Below are 17,845 nucleotides of genomic sequence, written 5' to 3'. Positions count from 1 at the left end.
GTATGAATGTCAATAACATTTTGAACGAAGCTGATGAATTAAGAGTAACTACAGCCGAATGAAAGGCGACGCCGGGCTTCTGAAGGGTGAATATGACCTACGTGCAGCTGGGTCACTTCCTCGAGGCACTTTCTCGGTGACCATATGGCTGAATGGGCCTCCTTCCATTTCTGAGAGACCAGAGCGAACGACCAAAGGTAAAGCGACATGAGTAACTCCTCCTCCAGGTTCCTACGGGACCAGCGTGACGCGTGCCCACTGATGCACAGTTTATCACCTAACCGTCAGGGGTGCCACCACCACCGTGCGGCGCTACGGGGAAGACAAACCGTGCCCAGGGCCTCAGAAGCCAGCCAAGCCCGCAGGCGGTTTCGAGATCCAGCACGGCAGAGATTTCCAAAGCAAAGCCACTGCACTTAAGGCTTTACCTCCTGCTACTGAAAACTGCGCCATTCCCAAAAGATGCACCTGTCAAAGGTTCCACAGAGAGGAATGTTCTAACCTGATCATGAGACCGTCTCCTGTGCTGGGGCAAGTGATGTGAGGAACCATGAGCCACAATTCTAGCAAATCCAATTTAAAACGTAGTAGAAGACGTCACACAATTTTCTCTCTCTGCCAAAGCCGAGCTCAGGTCAGCTACTTCCTCTGCGCATCAGAATATACATTTGGCGGGGCGGGCGGGTAATGGGGGAGAGATATTCCTTTGAAAAGGTCACCTTGTTAAAACGTAAAACCAATGGCAAGCAGCTGTCAAATGTTTTAACTACTCTCAGTTCATTAGAAAGAAGTTCCTAAAGAACATCTGTTTTTGGAAACGGATGCTGATATTTAAAGTCCTGTCTTTTACATTCAAGATGGCCCAGGGGCGCCTGCACTTTGGAGCAGCTGCTGAAATTTCCTGTCACTGTGTACATCTAAAAGTAAGAGCCTTGCTTATAAAAACCTTCATCAATTCCCATTTTTCACGTATTTATGGATATGTACAATCATCTCCCTTCATTAGACTAATTAGTTGGTTATGTGATAAAATCCTTTTCAGAGGAAGAAGAGTCAGCTAGCCCTTTCTCCTTCTCTTATTAAAATCTCATTTTATATCCCTGCCTTCCTCACTCCATGCTGGACGATCGATTACAAGAAGTTACAGGAACTGCTACAAGCGTCAGACAGCTGCTGCCCGGTTTTCAGCCTGCAGCGCTCAGCCAGGAGATGGTCAGTTACTCTTCTGTTTCCCCAATCCCCATGTGAAGGTCCCCTTCACACTCCCTTTCCTTTTCGCTGCCCCCTCCTTCCGGCCGCAAGTTCCCACTGACTGGCCTCGAGGAGGAAGGATCCCAGCAACTTCTCACATCAGCCAATTTATTTTTTATTTTTATTTTGAAATATTTAATTTTTAAAAATGTAACTTATTGTCAAGTTGCCTAACATAGTGTACAGTGTGCTCTTGGTTTCTGGGGGTAGATTCCCATGATTCATCGCTTACATACAACACCCAGTGCTCATCCCAACACGTGCCCTCCTCAATGCCCATCACCCATTTCCCCTCTCCCCTGCCCCCACCCCATCCACCCTGTTTGTTCTCTGTATTAAACAGTCTCTTATGGTTTGTTTCCCTCTCTGCTTGTATCTATTTTTCCCCTTTCCTTTCCCATGGGTCCTGTTAAGTTTCTCAAGATCCACATATGAATGAAAGTACATGGCAGGTGTCTTTCTCCGACTGACTTATTTCACTCAGCATAATACCTTCGAGTTCCATCTACGTTCCTGCCAATGGCATGATTTCATTTTTCTCATTGCCAAGTAGTATTCCACTGTCAGTACAAACCACAGCTTCATTACCTATTCATCAGTCTATGGACATTTACGCTCTTTCCATAATTTGGCTATTGACAGCGCTGGTGTAAACACGGGTGCATGTGCCCCTATGAATCAGCACTCCTGTATCCTTTGGATAAATTCCTTGCAGTGCTATTGCTGGGTCGTAGGGGACTTCTATTTTTAATATTCCGAGGAACCTCCACACCATTTTCCAGAGCAGTTGCACCAGTCAGCATTCCCACCGTCAGTGCAAAGGGCTCCCATTTCCCCACATCCCCACCAGCATCTGCTGTTTCCAGAGCTGTTCACTTTAGCCACTCTGACCTCACTCTGTGAGGTGGTATCTCAGTGTGGTTTTGATTTCTATTTCCCTGTCACATCAGCCAATTTAACGGCACCTTCATGTTTATCCACTAACAAATGGCTTGTATGAGCTAACCCCACAGACGGAGTGTTGAGGCCTTTTAAAAACTAACGAGACTGATTTGGAGAGCTTATACCTAAAGGGACATGCATTATTTTGTTGTTTTTGTTTGTTCTGTTAACCTATACTCCTTCCCAGAGAGCCAGGCCAAGAAGCAGAGACCTGGCAGTAGAGGTCTTCATCAGGAATATAAAGACATACAAGAATAAAAGAATAAAGAAAATATAAGAATAAGAAAAATACAAAAGCATAAGAATATAAGAATAGAGAAAAGCTGGCATTATCAAGCACTGATGAGCTCGCCAACCACCCCCTCCGCCAGGCACGGCTGAAACCACAACGGCACCAGGTGGGAGACGAAGCCAGTGGGAACAGACAGAGAGACACTGTAACTATGACGCTGGGCGGCAGAGGCCAGCCACCTGGATCCGCCACTGTCCAGCATCTCTGAGAACCTTCACTGGCTTCGCAGAGGCCTGCAGGACCGCAGGGGTGGGGCGGGCTGTGCGAGCGACAAGCTCCCTCCCAACGCCTACAGGACACACCCTTGGACATCAAAAGCAAACCTCAGAGTGGTGTCCACGTCACCTTATCTGCCAGTCTTGAAATATCTCTTCTCATGGCTGGCAGCTACTCCTTTTAATGGATTCAGCTGCAAGAGCAATCGCATTCGAGTTTCATGTCAAGGAAGCCAGGATTTAAGCCCTTTTCCTGACTCTAGGAGGAAAGAACAGCCTCAGACACGGAGAAAAACAATCCACTGAGTTTGATGGGAAGCAGACACAGCACCAGGTTTCAGCACTAATGAGGGAGGAGGGCCAGAGCCCTATTTGCCTCCTTCAGATCATCCCATTAGGGAAACCTAATGACTCCTCGGAAGGAACACAGCCCTTTGTGCTGTGTGTGGTGGAGACAGGGACAGGAACTGCTCTGTGGCCAACAGTCGAGACACATGCATCATTTTCTGGAACTGGAGTGAAAAGGCCGGCTCCCCCATCTAAAGGCCGGCAACACCATCAACAGGGGGAAATCCCCGGAGTGAAACATGGCAGCGGGGGTCCACTTAATGCCACCGACGGCAAACAGAAGGGCCTCTGGTGTAGACAGGCCTCCACAACAGACTACTCCTTCTCTGGTGTAGACAGGCCTCCACAACAGATCACCCCTTCCCGGAGCTCCCAGGACCCAGGTGTCAGCTCCTGCCTCATTTCTTCGTCTCTCTCAGTGAGCTTCTTGTGGGATAGGGGGTGGATCTTACTCATTTTGCCCATCACAGCCCCCCACCCCCCCACCCCGTTTCCATGACAAGGTTCAGCACACAAAACAGAAGAAGTCTGCGAATTAAAGCCGCAATTCAGTTTTGGAAATGCAGAACAGCAACTCTTGTAGGAAAGGACTGCATCCTCACAGCAGGATTCATGACGGAATCTTTGTTACAAATGTTTAAAGCAGGGAACGTGTGCATGGCTGTGTGTGTGTGCATGCGTGTGCACTTGCATATGCACTCTCCATGCTTCCCTGCTGACAAGCCCGTCTGCAGCCTCCCGCCAGCTCTGGCCTCACAGGAGCAGAAGGAGAGGAAAAGCTCTTGAGCCTCTTAGAACGAAGGGCCCGCTGGCCACAAAGCAGAGATCGCACAGCACGTGGGCCTCAGCGCCCAGTGTCGCTCTCAGCCTCCAACTGGTCCAGGCCCTGCTCCAACCTCATGAGGACCTAAAGCTGAAGTGGGGTCACTGGCTCTCCTTGTGCCATCTCTGCCACCAGCCCAGCATGGCAGGGGGAGGCCCGATGCCAACCCACTCTGTCTCCAGGCCCCCTGATAAAAGCAGCTTAGCTTGTAGATGATTCAATGGGGAAAATGATGAATGCCATAGGCTTGCTGGTGGCAAAATAATGAGGAAGGATGGCAAAGAAATAAACTGATGATGTCAGAAACAAAACAGACCACAAGCACATGTTCCAGAAGTTATGATTTCCATAGAAACAGAGAGCTGAAGGGCACTGGAAAGCGGATCCTACAATTCTGCTTTCTCTAGGGACTGGGATGTATCCCTAGCAAAGGGTGCGGCAGGCATAAACTTCCTCCTTTCCCAAGTCATCCATCTCCTGTGGGGGACTGCCAGAAAACGTCATTAAACAAACTCGACTCCTAAGTGACTCATGCGGGCTCATTTGGAACTAAAGGTCCCCCGCCTCGGTAGGCGACAGTTTTCAGGGGTGCTAACCCAGAACAAGCATACGGAATGTATAAGAGGCCATGCTCTAGAAAGGAGAAGGCAGCAAGGAGGTGGGACGCACAGATCTATCCCGCTCGCCCTACCCTGTGTCCCGAGCGAGGTCCAGCCACCAGCACCCGACAATAGACAGGGGGTGGCGGTCTGCTGCAGAGCCCCCCCCCCCCGGGGCGGCAGGTGCACGCATGCACGCGCACACACGCACACACACACACACACACACACACACACACACACACACACACGTGCCCTGCGGTAACTTCTCCTGGTGTGGGGGCGGGGAGAACGGGACCCAGTGAGATAGAAGAGCGTCACCGATCAGGAAAGGCGCTGCTGTACACGGGGTTTCCACAGCAGAGTGAGCACACGCCTGGGAAGAGGTGTGCTGGGGCCTGGGCTTCCGGTGGGACACAGAGGAGCTGCCTGCAGGGACACAAGCGGATGATCTCGGACACAGAGGTGGGCAAGAAGGAGAGGCTCCAGAGTTCAGGACCCTCGGCCGGGCCCGGGCCCTAACCAGCCGGGTAGACCCAGCAGCATGCGAGGCTGGAGTTCCCTCCTTGCAAATTAAAGGGCACAGACTGTACGACAGAGACAATCCCTCCGACACTAAGTACTCTACAACAAGAACGAGTATTTCTGGAAGATTCTGGATTCCTGTACCTAGAGAATCTGGACTGCAAAGAGCAAAGACCTTTAACTGGCCCCATTACAAACCTTACGATCTTCTGGCTCTGTATTTCTACAAACAAACGGGGGCGGGGGGATCCCCATGTCACTAGACATTTTTCTAGCAATTTACTTTCTTCAAGAAGACTCCAAATAATAGAATTCACCATTTTTCACTAATTATCTCTCCAATTCTTTTTTTAACTGCTTCCAAGAAGGGGTTGAGCAAAAGTTTCCCAGATGCTATGTAGCTCGCAAGGCAGCTCATGGTCTATGTGGTAAAAGAAACACGAATGTATGCGTACACATCTCAAGTAAATGAAAGCTCAGAGTCCAGTTCATACATCCAAATACTTTCCACGGCGTCCACTTTGGGAAGCTGTACATTTATTCCAACGATTCCTCCTGTTTGTTCAAATACTTTCGGATGCCACCTTCTGCAACTATCTTCGACAGAAATCCAAGAACCACAGGCGAAAAATTGGTTTCATGACTCTGCCTCAACCCCAAACTCCAACCCCAGAGGGAGCAGGCCTTCAAAGCTCTCAAATACATACAGGTCAGTCCTGACGACCCAGTCAGGACAGAATGCGGCTGCAGGTAACGATCCACACAATAAACACTCTCGGTCACTCCGACCTGTCAGTGCGGCTTCAATAGAGGATTTTATGAATGTGCTCACCCAAGCGTCGCGGAAGGCATTTTCACCACTAGCCTACTTTCCCGAGAAGACCACATTCGCGGTGCTGGGGGAGCACTTAAGACCTTCTAGTAGATCCCACGGGCAGTGACGGCCTTGCGGGCAGCTCTCAGATGGGAGGCAAAATGCCTGGATCGCTGCATGAAACGAAAGAGGCGAGGAGGGAAGAAACAGGGACTGACGCTCGTTGAATGGAAATATTTACACAAAGGTGCCACTCTTTTTAATTCCCACATGGTTCACATACTACCAAACACTTCCGTTCTTCATACTTGGGAAATGTTACTTTTCTCAGTTTCCTAATGGGATTTTTTTTTTTTAAACCTGGAGTATTGCCAGGTCACAGTTACCTTGCAGATTCAGGCATTTCTGGCAATTCGTAGGCAATTCTATGACCTTCCAAGGGCCAAGGACATAGTGAAAGCAAACAGAAGTGGCTGTTTAAGGCTGGAAAGCACATCAAAGGTTCCCTCAATCTACCCTTTTCTTTCCAGTGAGTATTTATACCGCATGTGTTACAACGCGGTTATTACCAAGGAAACCCTAGGATATGTCACATGCGCACTTCTCCGGAGTCATTTCTCTGTGAGCACCCAGCGCACATTAACGGTTCCGAGGGCAGGTCGCACACACTGCATTCACACAGCACCATTACACCTGTGCAAGCCTGCTTTATTTAAAGAAATCAGAAGCAGAGACCATATTTAACTTCTAAAAAATTCCCTAAATACTTGACTCAATACCTTGAAAGGGGAAGGCATTCGTTTAATGTTCGCTAAATGAGTGAAATCAAAGCCACAGTCTATATCCCCAAATTGAGCAGCCTTAAGACGTCAGAAATATCTGAAATCAGCACTCTCAAAACCTTTCCTGGATAAAGTGAACACGTCCAAATGCAGTGAGTGTGTCCCTTCACTGTAATGGTGGTCAGCCAGAGCGGGGTCTCACCAGGCGCCTTCTCAAAATACATAATGAAAACCTAATATGAGAAATCCGTGTCTTTCCCAGCCCTGTAGATCCCTGAGAAGGATGTAGGCCTTTCTTCACAAATCCAATGACATTCTTTAGTTTTTCCACTAAGAACATTTCTTTTCTTAAAAGGCAAAAACAAGCAGCCATAAAGTCATATTTATGTCATTAAACTGAACACAGAATTTAGAATCAGAAGCAATATAGTATTTTTCTAAGGCCATCTCGTGGTGGCCCTTCCAAGTCTACTGGTACAGATAATGGGTACAGGGGCGCCTGGGTGGCTCAGTCAGTTAAGTGTCTGACTTCAGCTCAGGTCATGATCTCATGGTTCGTGGGTCCAAGCCCCACATTGGGCTCTGAGCTGACACCTGGGAACCTGTGTCTGTCTGTCTGTCTGTCTCTCTCTCTCTCTCTCTCTCTCTCTCTCTCTGCCCCTCCCTTGTTTGCCCTCTGTGTCTCTCTCACATATAACATTAAAATTTTTTAAAAGAAATAATGGGTACAGTCAAGCTTGTGTTTCTGACAGTATGCTCATATCTTCACTCTCCCAATCCACTTTTAAAAACGAAACCTCGGGGCACCTGGGTGGCTCAGTCGGTAACCTTCGACTTCGGCTCAGGTCAGATCTCACGTGCGTGGGTTCGAGCCCCTCGTCAGGCTCTGTGCTGACAGCTAGCTCAGAGCCTGGAGCCTACTTCCGGTTCTGTGTCTCCTCTCTCTGCCCCTCCCCCTCTCATGCTCTGTTTCTCTCTGTATCAAAATAAATAAAACATTAAAAAAAATAAATAAAAATAAATAAAAACAAAACCTGGAAAGCCACTTGAGGTAAACCCTGTAAAAACAGCACACGATTCTTCAGAAAGTTCCCTTCCCCCAGGGTGTGCGCAGGAGCCTGGGCAGAAGAATTCACCATCTATCTCACTGAAAAGATATCTATCCATGAGCAATCCTATGTTTACCTCAACACGTACCAAACCAATAAATGAGATGCAGAGGAGTCAGTGTCTCTTGCCCTGGAACAGGGGTCTCTGGGCGCAGGCTGACTGTCTTCACGCCAGCGCCTCGGAGGCCTACCAGAGCTCGGTGAGCGTGTGCTGCATCAAGTCCTGAGTCAGCTGCGCACCTACCGTCCCGGGAGCATCAGGTGGCTGATGCTTTACCATCACCGCCCGACAGAACTGGTCATTTCTTCTAAGACCGTTCTAACCACACCCATCTAAAGTCACTCACCCACAGTCTTCAGAGTAAATCTGATCATTCTTAGTAGAAATTGGGGGTTAGAATGACACCTGCTGCATGTAAAATGCCTATAACACGCGAGACACTATACTAACCCTCGTTAGCACAGACGGTTCTTGAAGTGGGCATCAGCATCCCAGATTTACAGAGGAGGGAGCCGAGCCTCTAAACAAGTGGACCAAAGCAGCAGATCAAGTGGCAGCACTGGGATTAAAACTCTGGCTTATCTGGATCCACAAACTGTCCACTGTGCTTGGCTCCTATGCTTGACTGTCAAAACAACGAGGTAAGAGTGAACCAGAGTGAAATGAGGGTCTAAGAAATGGGCCAACAGAGTGATAGGAATCAGACTTGGCTCTTGGGTCTCAACAGAAGATTAAGAGCCCCACATACCCCCTTCAAAACGTATGCGTGACCCAGGCTTCAGCAGTCTGTGAGGGGAAAAGATTAGATTATCAATATAATTTAAGACTCCAGAGCAAAACGTCTTGGAAACCATTTAAGGAGAAAGAGAGTAGTTAAGAATCTGGCTATTAAATAAAATGTGATTTTAAGAAGTCCCTCAGACGGTCTGACACACAGCTGCCCGCTCACTGTGTTGTTCACCTGAAACTAACGTAACATCGCACGTCAACTACACTTTAATTAAAAAAAATAAGTCCCTGTAATTGTCCTTTTGGTCCAACACATAAGATTTACATCCTAACATCTGACCAATTGGTCAAGAATTAAGAGCTGGAAGAAACTTCGGAGAGTTCCTAACCATTACAACAAGGAGAAAATAGGCCGAAAGATTAAATAACTTGCTCGAGGTCCCTTAAAACCTGCAGTCGGATCACCACGGTACACCCTCACACATACCACCTACAGATATTTTTACACTAAGATGGTATCGTTTCAACTTCTGACTTCACAACTTGAACCTGTGGTTCTTCGAGGCACTTCTTTTTGGCAATGATGTACTCTAGAAGGGTATTTGCAGAATTTCCTGGAAACGCTCCATTTCAGAGGAGACGCAGAGAAAGAATATCTCCAAAAAATTTGTATGAAAAAGCTGAGGAGTAAGTTTTCCTGTGGTTGGGGCCAGCTCTAGCGCCAGACCTAAAAGGGAGAATTAGGGGGGGCCTGGCTCTCCTAAATGCCAAATCCGCGCACAGAAGACTTATTGGCGTCTCGTAAAGAGGCCAATTTGCCTTTCCCTAGGTGATGCACCACAAAACTGTGTATGTAAATTGATAGCAGAGACACCATTCAAAGGACCTTTCTTCAAACTGAAAACTTAAATAAGAGGGTCGGTGTGTACGCCATTTTGAGGATCAGTGTTACAGCTTGTCCAGTTAGTTACCAAACGGCCTGAGAGCTGCCATTTTCCCCTACGGCAGCTGAGCACAAAGGCTGTGGGCTGGCCAGCCACACGAAGCAAAAGCGATTAACCAGACTCCTGGGCTAGAGATGGAAATGCAAGCTCGCCCTCTTGAGACAAGAGAAAGAACACATTGTGTTCCATTAAAAATAACAGAAGTACAGAGAGAATTCAAGAAGATTCTTACCGGAAACAGTCCAACACTGCCCTTAACCACAACCTTGAAGAAAGAAATATCAATATTGTAAAAATAATGAAGAACGGAAATGCAGTTAATGTGATGTTTCACCGTGTTGTTACTAAAAGTGGAAGGATGGTTCTGATAAAAACTGCTTTCGTGACTGGGCGCTACGTGTTAAATGAAGAGTAGACTTTCCCAGTAACCTAATACTCAACATACGGTTTTTATAGCTGCGCTTGAACATGGTTGTTCTGGAGTGTGTGGCTGCTAGGACTGTGGCACACGGACAAGGTGTGTCGGCCTGATGAATTAAGTGTTCTGAAAGGCTAATAAGCTTATGCAGGGAGCATCTGGAAAAGGAACTATTACAGAGACACATCAGTGAACAGACACCCCAGGGAAGGAAGTTCCTCCTAATGAACCTGGCCATGTACTGAAGGGGAGAGATTGCTACAAGACATGCCGGTCTGCAGCACAAGGCCGGGGAGCAGCAGTCAGAACTCTTTCCTGCACCACGGAGCAGATTCTCAAAGAGAATGGTCCCAGACAGCTTCCCATTCTGCACTTCTTAAGTATTCAATACCTAGTCAAGTCGTTCTTTAGGAATAAAAGGCAGGTTTTGGAAAATCTTAGTAATTTCTGCACCAACAGCCAACGCTCTGGACAAACACTATGTTGGGGATATTTAGCTGCAGTTCACAGACCGTGATAAGAACATGAGATTTATTTTAAAGTGAGTCAGCTCAGGTCCTAAAATGGACAGAGGAATGTCTCCACCCATCACGGAAAGCCCAGCAGTATAATGGGATGGTTTCGGAGTCTCGGCGTGTGTAAGCACCATTCCAGGGATACTTGTTTCAAAGGCAAAAGCCCACCCAGGAGAACTGGACTCCTGCAAAGTATATAACTTGAGCTTGACTCTTCTGGAAACCACAGTATAGTAGAAACATTACTAACCTAGAAGAGAGATTCTAGTCAAGCTTACAGAGTTAACTAGTTGTGAAGTCAGGCAGGTCACTTAACCATCCCAAACCATTTTCTCCTTTAAAGCAAATATGTTGGACTTCGGATAATCTTTAAGGTCCATTCACATTCTGAGGGTCTCAGAGGTACCACAAGCTCCATGTCTCCCAACTCAGACTGATGTCTGATGGTCTCCTGGAGCGCTCACAACCGTAATCGAGAAGCTGAAACGGACTCACCATTGTTTTAGGAACCACCATCTGCCAGTGATTACTTAAATAAGTGAAGAGCATACTGGAATCCGAAGCGATGAAACTAATTAATAATAATAATGCCAAAATGTACTTTCTGTGGGCTGGGCCTTGTTCTAAGTACTTGATACACTGACTCACTGAGAGGGGAGGGAATAAAGAAGGCAATGAAAGTCATCTGAGAACCTTAAAGCCAGTAAGGTATGTAAGAGGGAGTAATGTGGAATACTGAATCGTGACTAGCATTAAAGCTTTGGCAGTACTGAATAACAAACCACAACCACAAAAATGCCGATATGTACCGGTGGGCGGTACGTGTAAGCAGATGACTTGCCTCCTAAGCTGAGAACGGCTTTCAACCCAGAGAAGAAGGACTGCTCAGGCCAATCCACTGCCTAGTGTTTCTCCGAGAAGAGAAGCACCCATCTTGATACTGACGAATTATTTGATGAATCGTGATTTTAAGTACTACTGACCTCGAAAGCTAAGGGTCTGTTTACAGCACAGGGCTCAAGCAGGTTAAGGAACGAAAAATTCTTTAAATATACGGCAGCTTTACCAACAGAGGCCCCTATGTGCTGACAGTCACATGCTCAGAGAAGGTTACAAAACAGGAAGATTCCTAGAAGACCTTAAAATGGATTCTTTATGTACCTTTACTAGAAAACTGCGGGAAGTGCACCACCATTCTAAGCGTTTAGGATAGTAGCCGACCTTAGGATACACAAATCCTTTCAGTTTTACAAGTGGGGGAGGATGATTCAGGGAAACGGTAATTCAGTGAGGCAATGACTGGCCAATTCCCAAGGCCAACACGCAGACTGGGCCTGCGTAAGAAAGGCGGGATTAAATAATATTAAACTAATGCCACCCCACCCTGTTCAACTACAATCTCAAGTTCACTCTTTCGGGGTGAGAAGCAACCCTTGGCAGACCACAAACACGGAGTCCGGGGGTAAGGCCAGAAGACAGAGAGACAGGTAAGGAAGCCAAGCCCTGGAGAGACCGAGAACTGGAACCCCTGCCTCCCAACGTACAGTCTGGTAACTCGAGTTTCCACCACAAAACAAACAAAACAAGGCGGAAAAGAAAACAAGTGGACTTGCTTCCTCCTTCTGTCCATCTGCTGGTGGGCAAATAAGCTCTAGGCCAGGGGCCCACCGCCTGGTTTTGTTTAGCCCACAAAACATCCTAGGGGTCAGCTTTACATTTTTTAATGATCGACCAAAACTTACTCAAAAAGAAGTATTTCATGACCTGGACATTATGGGAAGTTTAAATTTTAGGGTCTATCAATAAAGTTTTATTGAAACACAGTCACACTCTTGTTTACGTAAGACCAAAACTGCAAAAGTTGACTAGTGACACTGCCTGCCCCACAAAGCCTTAAAATACTATCCGTCCTTCACACAAAAACCCTTGTGGACTTCCCTCCTGACTCTCTGAAAACCTACACGGTGAACGTCGTATACAAAGAGTTAAATGGAAGGAAAAAGTGAAAAGGAGACATGGGGAAACTGAAGTACGTGCTCACAGTCTATCCTTCCAGGTCACAGCAAACACGGCCCGAGCTGCAGAGCAACACGGAAGACAGCTAAGTGGTCAGATGTTTCCTGTCCTTCCAACGATGCTGGGGACACAAAAGTCCCCATTTACTGGACCTGAAGATCCAGTAACATACGCTTTCTCCTTCACCACCATATACGGTGAAGGCAGGCGGTGCACGAGGCTGAGGTGTTCCCAAGCAACGGACACAGTGTGTGCTTGTGCCCTACGGCTGCCCCTCAGGAGCTGCTGGTCACAGAGCCTGGGACAGTCAGGCTGTTGAGGGCCCGGGATGCAAATCACGCTCCTCGCCCTCATTCTGCCTGGGCCCAACCCTGGGCTAGTCATGCGCCTTCCCTGAGGTCCTAAGTCTCTTATCTGGAAAAGGAGACAGGCTGACCAACCAGAGGAGTATGCTCTCTCTCACCTCTTAAAACCAGAGGAAGAATGAGGAGAGAGAAGGACGAGAGAAGGAAGTTTAAAAAAAAAAAAGGGGGTAATGTTGTGTTTTCTCCTTTGTAACAGACAAGATGCAATGCGCACAGCGGGCGGTCTTCCATGAAGAGTCACCACTACCGTGTTAACATGAAGACTCAGAAAGGGGCAGCTGAATTCAAGGATGTGAGTCTGTTCCTTCTCATTTTTAGGGGCTTCTGGAAACAAAGACACGCGTGTACCCATGCAGGGCGTGTTCTCTTTTCTTTCCCCAGGGGCAGGAGCAGCATTCGCCGGAATAATGCTCTGCAAGCAGCCGCCCAGGCATTAGTCATGAGTATTATCCGTGCTAAGGAGCGGGCGAGAACAGTGTGCACCTCCCTGCTGCTGTCCTCCAACAGAATGCGGCGCGCTTATCACAGCCCGGGCACCGGAACGGTCTGGGAGGGTGCAGTGCACTGTTTACCTAGGGGGTAAGTCGGAGGAAAAACACCACTTAGCCCTCTCTGAAGGGCAAAGTCGGGTCTAGACAAAGATAACGGATTTTCTGAGGGGAAACAGGATTTAGTCCAGTAACTGGAGTTTCCTAAGGTGTTTTTTTTTTTCTTTTTTAATTAACCAGTAGGGACTCTAGGGCTTACAGCATGGTTTCTCTCAACAAGCGTGTTCCCTTGTTTTAGGTTAATAGCTTTAAACAAAAACAGAGAGAATCTCAAGATGCTGAAGAAAAGCATTTTTGAACACTCACTGAATATTAGACATAGAGCTACCAGTGACGCAGCAAATCCACTACGGGGTGTATGAAAACGTACGCCCACACCTACGTGCACACCACTGTTCCTGGCAGTATCGCTCAGGACTGCGGAGAGGTGGGGACAAGCACAAATGTGCAGCATCCATAGGATGGAGTGCGACTGGGCAACGAGAAGAAACAAGATACTAATCGATGTTACAACACAGTTCAACCTTGCAACAGGAAGCTAAGTCAGAGAAGCCAGTTGTCACAGAGCTCAGTGTTCCAGGTCATTCCATGTACAGGAGGTTCTAGAATGGGCAGGTGCACAGCGACAGGCAGGAAATGAGGGGCTCCCAGGGGGTCAGGCGGAACGGGCAGGTGGCAGTGGGCTGCTAATGCAGATGAGGTTTCTTTCTGGGGTGATGATAATCTAAACTTAGTGGTCACCACTGCACAGCTCTGAAATATACTGAAAACAACTAAGCCGTGAACCTCTATGGGTGGATCTTACGGCATGTGAACTGTAACTCAATAAAGCTGCTATGAAAAACTGATCCTTTTTTAAAAAACTGTTTTGGTCCCTAAAAATGACCTGCTCCACGTTTTAGACAACTAGTAGTGAACTAGAAGTTCAAATCTCATTTTTGCTCTCAGTTCTCTATTTTTGCTCAGTTTTCTGATTCAAGGAAGAAGAATCAGGTTTAAGAAGGGTTACCAGATCCTCTTCGGTGGGAATTCTCATTTTGTGACACGTTCAGCATGAGGACAACCTGAAGTGCTGTGTTCACAGGGAAAATCCTGTTATCCCCTCCAAGGGACCCATGGACAAGGGCCCGCTGCCCACAACTCTGTGGTGCGGCGCACACCGTCTACGCAAGCTAACTGCAGCAACACCCCCACACTGACACATCATGGAGCAAGAGAAAAGGAGGAAACACGGTTGTTTACAAAATACAAAAGCTGCCCAAACAAACAAAAAAAGGCCATAAATCAGAGACAAAAGCCCAGGCTAAACACATTTTGTGCTGGCGCAGACTTCATGCCACTTACCGCCTGGGTCTTCGGGCCTGGTTGCATCTCCGCGGCGGTGGCCATGTCTGCAGAGGCCACGCCCGTCCTCCCGTCACTCCGAAAATCCACCTCATCGGCAGCTTTCAGGTCTGGCATTTCTGAAGAGAAGAAGCGGGTTACAAAGTGCATCTGAAAAATCAATTCTCGTGTCTTACTGTTTACACAACCCGCTGCAGGCTTCACGTGTTTTGTTTGCTTTTGCTCTTGGGCTCAAGGGGGAAGTGTTCGCGTGGGGCTGGTGTCATCTCAGGCCCCGTGCTGAGCTCGTCCTTTATCACAGGGTCCTCCGGGTTTCCCCGGGCCTCGGTGTGGCTCTGTGGCTAAGGCGACCTCCAGTTCGACGTCTACTCAACTTCCATTTTCACCAGGGACCCTTCCTCCCAGGTACCGACCCGCATGTGGGAAAGGGCACTCACAAGCTTCAAGGAAACAGATTAACGGCTACAGCGAGGTAGTCCGTCTTGATCGTCATCAAAGGGACCAGAGATGTTTACGCTTGCACAGGACAAAGAGGAAAGACCTGCTGGGAATGAGATAAAGCCTTCGAGAAGGCTCTGACTGTCTTTGAAAACAGACTGCGCACTCTCACCTGTCCATCACTGCAATGGACAAGACTGAAGGATGCTGGTAAATTACATTTTGTTTTAACTTTATTTCTTCCCAAACCAAAACATAAGGACAAACAAGGAATTCTCCCCCCACCCTTTTTAAAGATTTTTATTTTTAAGTAATCACTATACCCAGCATGGGGCTTGAACTCACAACCCTGAGATCAAGAGTTGCGTGCTCCACTGACCAAGCCAGTCAGGTGCCCCAACGAATTCCTTTTTTTTTTTTTTTAAATTTTATTTTTGAGAGACAGAGAGTGTGGGGGAGGGAGGCAGAGGGACAGAGAGAGACTCTCAAGCAGGCTACATGCTCATGCGAAGCCTGATGTGGGGGCTCGATCCCACGACCCTGGGATCGTGACCTGAGCCGAAACCAGAAGTCAGACGCTCAAGTGACTGAGCCCCCCCAGGCGCCCTGGAATTCCGTTTTTGTTTTTTTGTTTTTTTTTTCCAGAAAATGTTTTTATAGGTTTTCTTTAGAATTATGCTCAGCAGACCAAACTGTAGTGGTTTTTGTGACCTGACCACCATATGGTCAAGTAAATACAGGAAGGAAGTGATCATATGATGGCTGAGGCAAATTTATGCTTTGACATTTTTGATAAGTGAACAGTAAAAATTCACCTTGACAATGCAGATAAAAATAGAACGATCACCTCAATTTCATGTGGAAATTTTTCTGTGGCCAGTTTTAAACTAGACCTGCCACTACTCTGGCAGAAAAAAATGTTCTCTCCATCAAAGGACAGAGAAATTTCTTTCACCAAAGAATAAATTCTATTAAGATATTATTCTAATAGCACATTATGACATGCCCAAAGGTCTGCTTCAGAGTTAGGGACATTACCTTCCTATTAATGAACATTTACAAATTCTTCTTCCTTTGCCCCCATTTATAATTATACAATATTATTAGCAATTTAAAGTGGGCAAAAACAAGTTTTCTTGCCCAAAGAACCTAAATCTGCCTTACATTTCAGAAAATGTAAATAAAGCAAAAAGAATCAGACAAGGCAATCACCTCGAGGAGGATTCCCTAATCAGAACATTTCGAAATAAGAGTTATTTTTTCTTTTAGTCCTTGATGACTTTTATTTATCTGGGGGATGTGATCTTTGGCACAGCCTTACTATCCCATCCCGTCTAGTGAAAACATGGACCTTGGCAAGCAGCAACCAATCACAGCGGTGAACAGTGATTACGGACGCGAGGGGGTGCCGGGACCTTCTGCAGGCCTGGCTCAGCCCCGTCAAGTACAACTAACTTCCAAACCACTGTGATCAGTACTCTGGGGTGAGGGGCCACATCCCCCGTCTCTAACCGGCACTCTTGTGTCTTCTCCTCTTCATTTCTACTTGGTTTTATCTGCAGCAGCATATAAAAACAGAGGCCAAAGCCATGTGGCTAGTTCCAAATCAACAGTTGGACCCAAGTCTCTTCACTCACAAAAGAGTATGGTTAAATCCATGAACGGAATGTAAACTTCCCAGAAAATACCCTTTGGCTGAGATCACACTCAGGTGCTTTGTCTCTAGGGCAATGTGACCGGGGACTTCCCAATCCTGGCTTTTTTTTTCTCCCTAAGAAAGCACTTATTTCTTCATGACTGACTACTTCTCTCTGTAATATAAGATCATGAGCCCTGAACACATATGACTCCTACTGGGAGCAGAACAAGTAACTCGCCCACACGTTAACAACCAACTCTAAACCCAGACACAGAGCTCAAACTTCAGACAGCTCATTTTCCTTCCTGAAACCTCAAAATCTTAAAAATCATCTCTTAGCATCTATACCAGCTCTACATACTACTAAATACCAAAGTCTGAAAATTCCCCTGGTTTCTACCTCTTTTCTCTGGGTGTTACACACACAAACTTCATATAATTTGCACTTGCATGGATTAAATTCTGACGGCTGTGCCAGAAAAACAAATAATTCCAGCCCGTGTGGCCAAAGACCTAGCACCCGAAAGAAAAGAACACAGCCAGGCATCAGCTTACAGCCACTCCCTATTCTTCTGAAATGTCAATCTGCCAGGGCCCCCAAAATAGACTTGTTGTTGTGTCTTATTTTAAAAATCAGAGACCTTTTCATTTAAGTTCTAAGCCAGCGGCCAACCAATTTCTAACGCTAACAACCCAAAACATGAAAAAAACCTCAAGTCACCAAAAACACTACCTCAGGTTCCTTAAAGCCCCCCACTGGGGGGAAGAGAGCTTATACATGGTTGAAGACCCCTCATCGGGAGGGAAAACGCCGATGGTGTTGAAGCTGCTCTTTTTCCTAAGCAACTTCTTGTTGTGTTTGTTCGTTTCCCTACACCCCCCACCCTCTTAACACCTAGCACACTTAACTCGAGTTTGAAAAATTGGGAACAACAGCACAAACAAACCACAAAGAGGCTCCTTCTTACCTCCACAGCCTGGGGGCGAGCATGGAGGTGGGTCCTTGGTCCACACCTGGGGACAGGTGGTGGCATCAAAGTGAGAATCAAACTGACCTTTAACGGCTGCACCACGTTGGACTCTGGTTTCAGCGTCAGCCTCAACCCCCAAGAAGTTTTATTCACGTTGCTTGTTTCCACTGAGCAACAGCGGTTTCTGCCTGCTCTCTCTGGACATGGTTACCCACAG

At 47.1% G+C, this 17,845-nt stretch overlaps 1 protein-coding gene across 12 annotated transcripts in view; it reads right to left on the bottom strand.

Moving 5' to 3' along the window:
- AKAP13 (A-kinase anchoring protein 13) overlaps positions 1-17,845 on the bottom strand; it is a 314,398-nt gene that overhangs the window by 124,378 nt on the left and 172,175 nt on the right. For all 12 annotated transcript variants that reach the window (XM_029953026.1, XM_029953024.1, XM_029953029.1 and 9 more), the window contains one exon: positions 14,581-14,699. In XM_029953026.1, coding sequence (XP_029808886.1) covers positions 14,581-14,699 — 119 coding nt within the window. The remainder of the gene's footprint in view (positions 1-14,580; positions 14,700-17,845) is intronic.

The sequence above is a fragment of the Suricata suricatta genome, chromosome 9 (assembly GCF_006229205.1).
Source record: "Suricata suricatta isolate VVHF042 chromosome 9, meerkat_22Aug2017_6uvM2_HiC, whole genome shotgun sequence".
In the NCBI taxonomy this organism is placed as follows: domain Eukaryota; kingdom Metazoa; phylum Chordata; class Mammalia; order Carnivora; family Herpestidae; genus Suricata; species Suricata suricatta.
The sequence above is the reverse complement of the archived record's forward strand: the minus strand, read 5'-3'. Positions and strand labels throughout refer to the sequence as shown.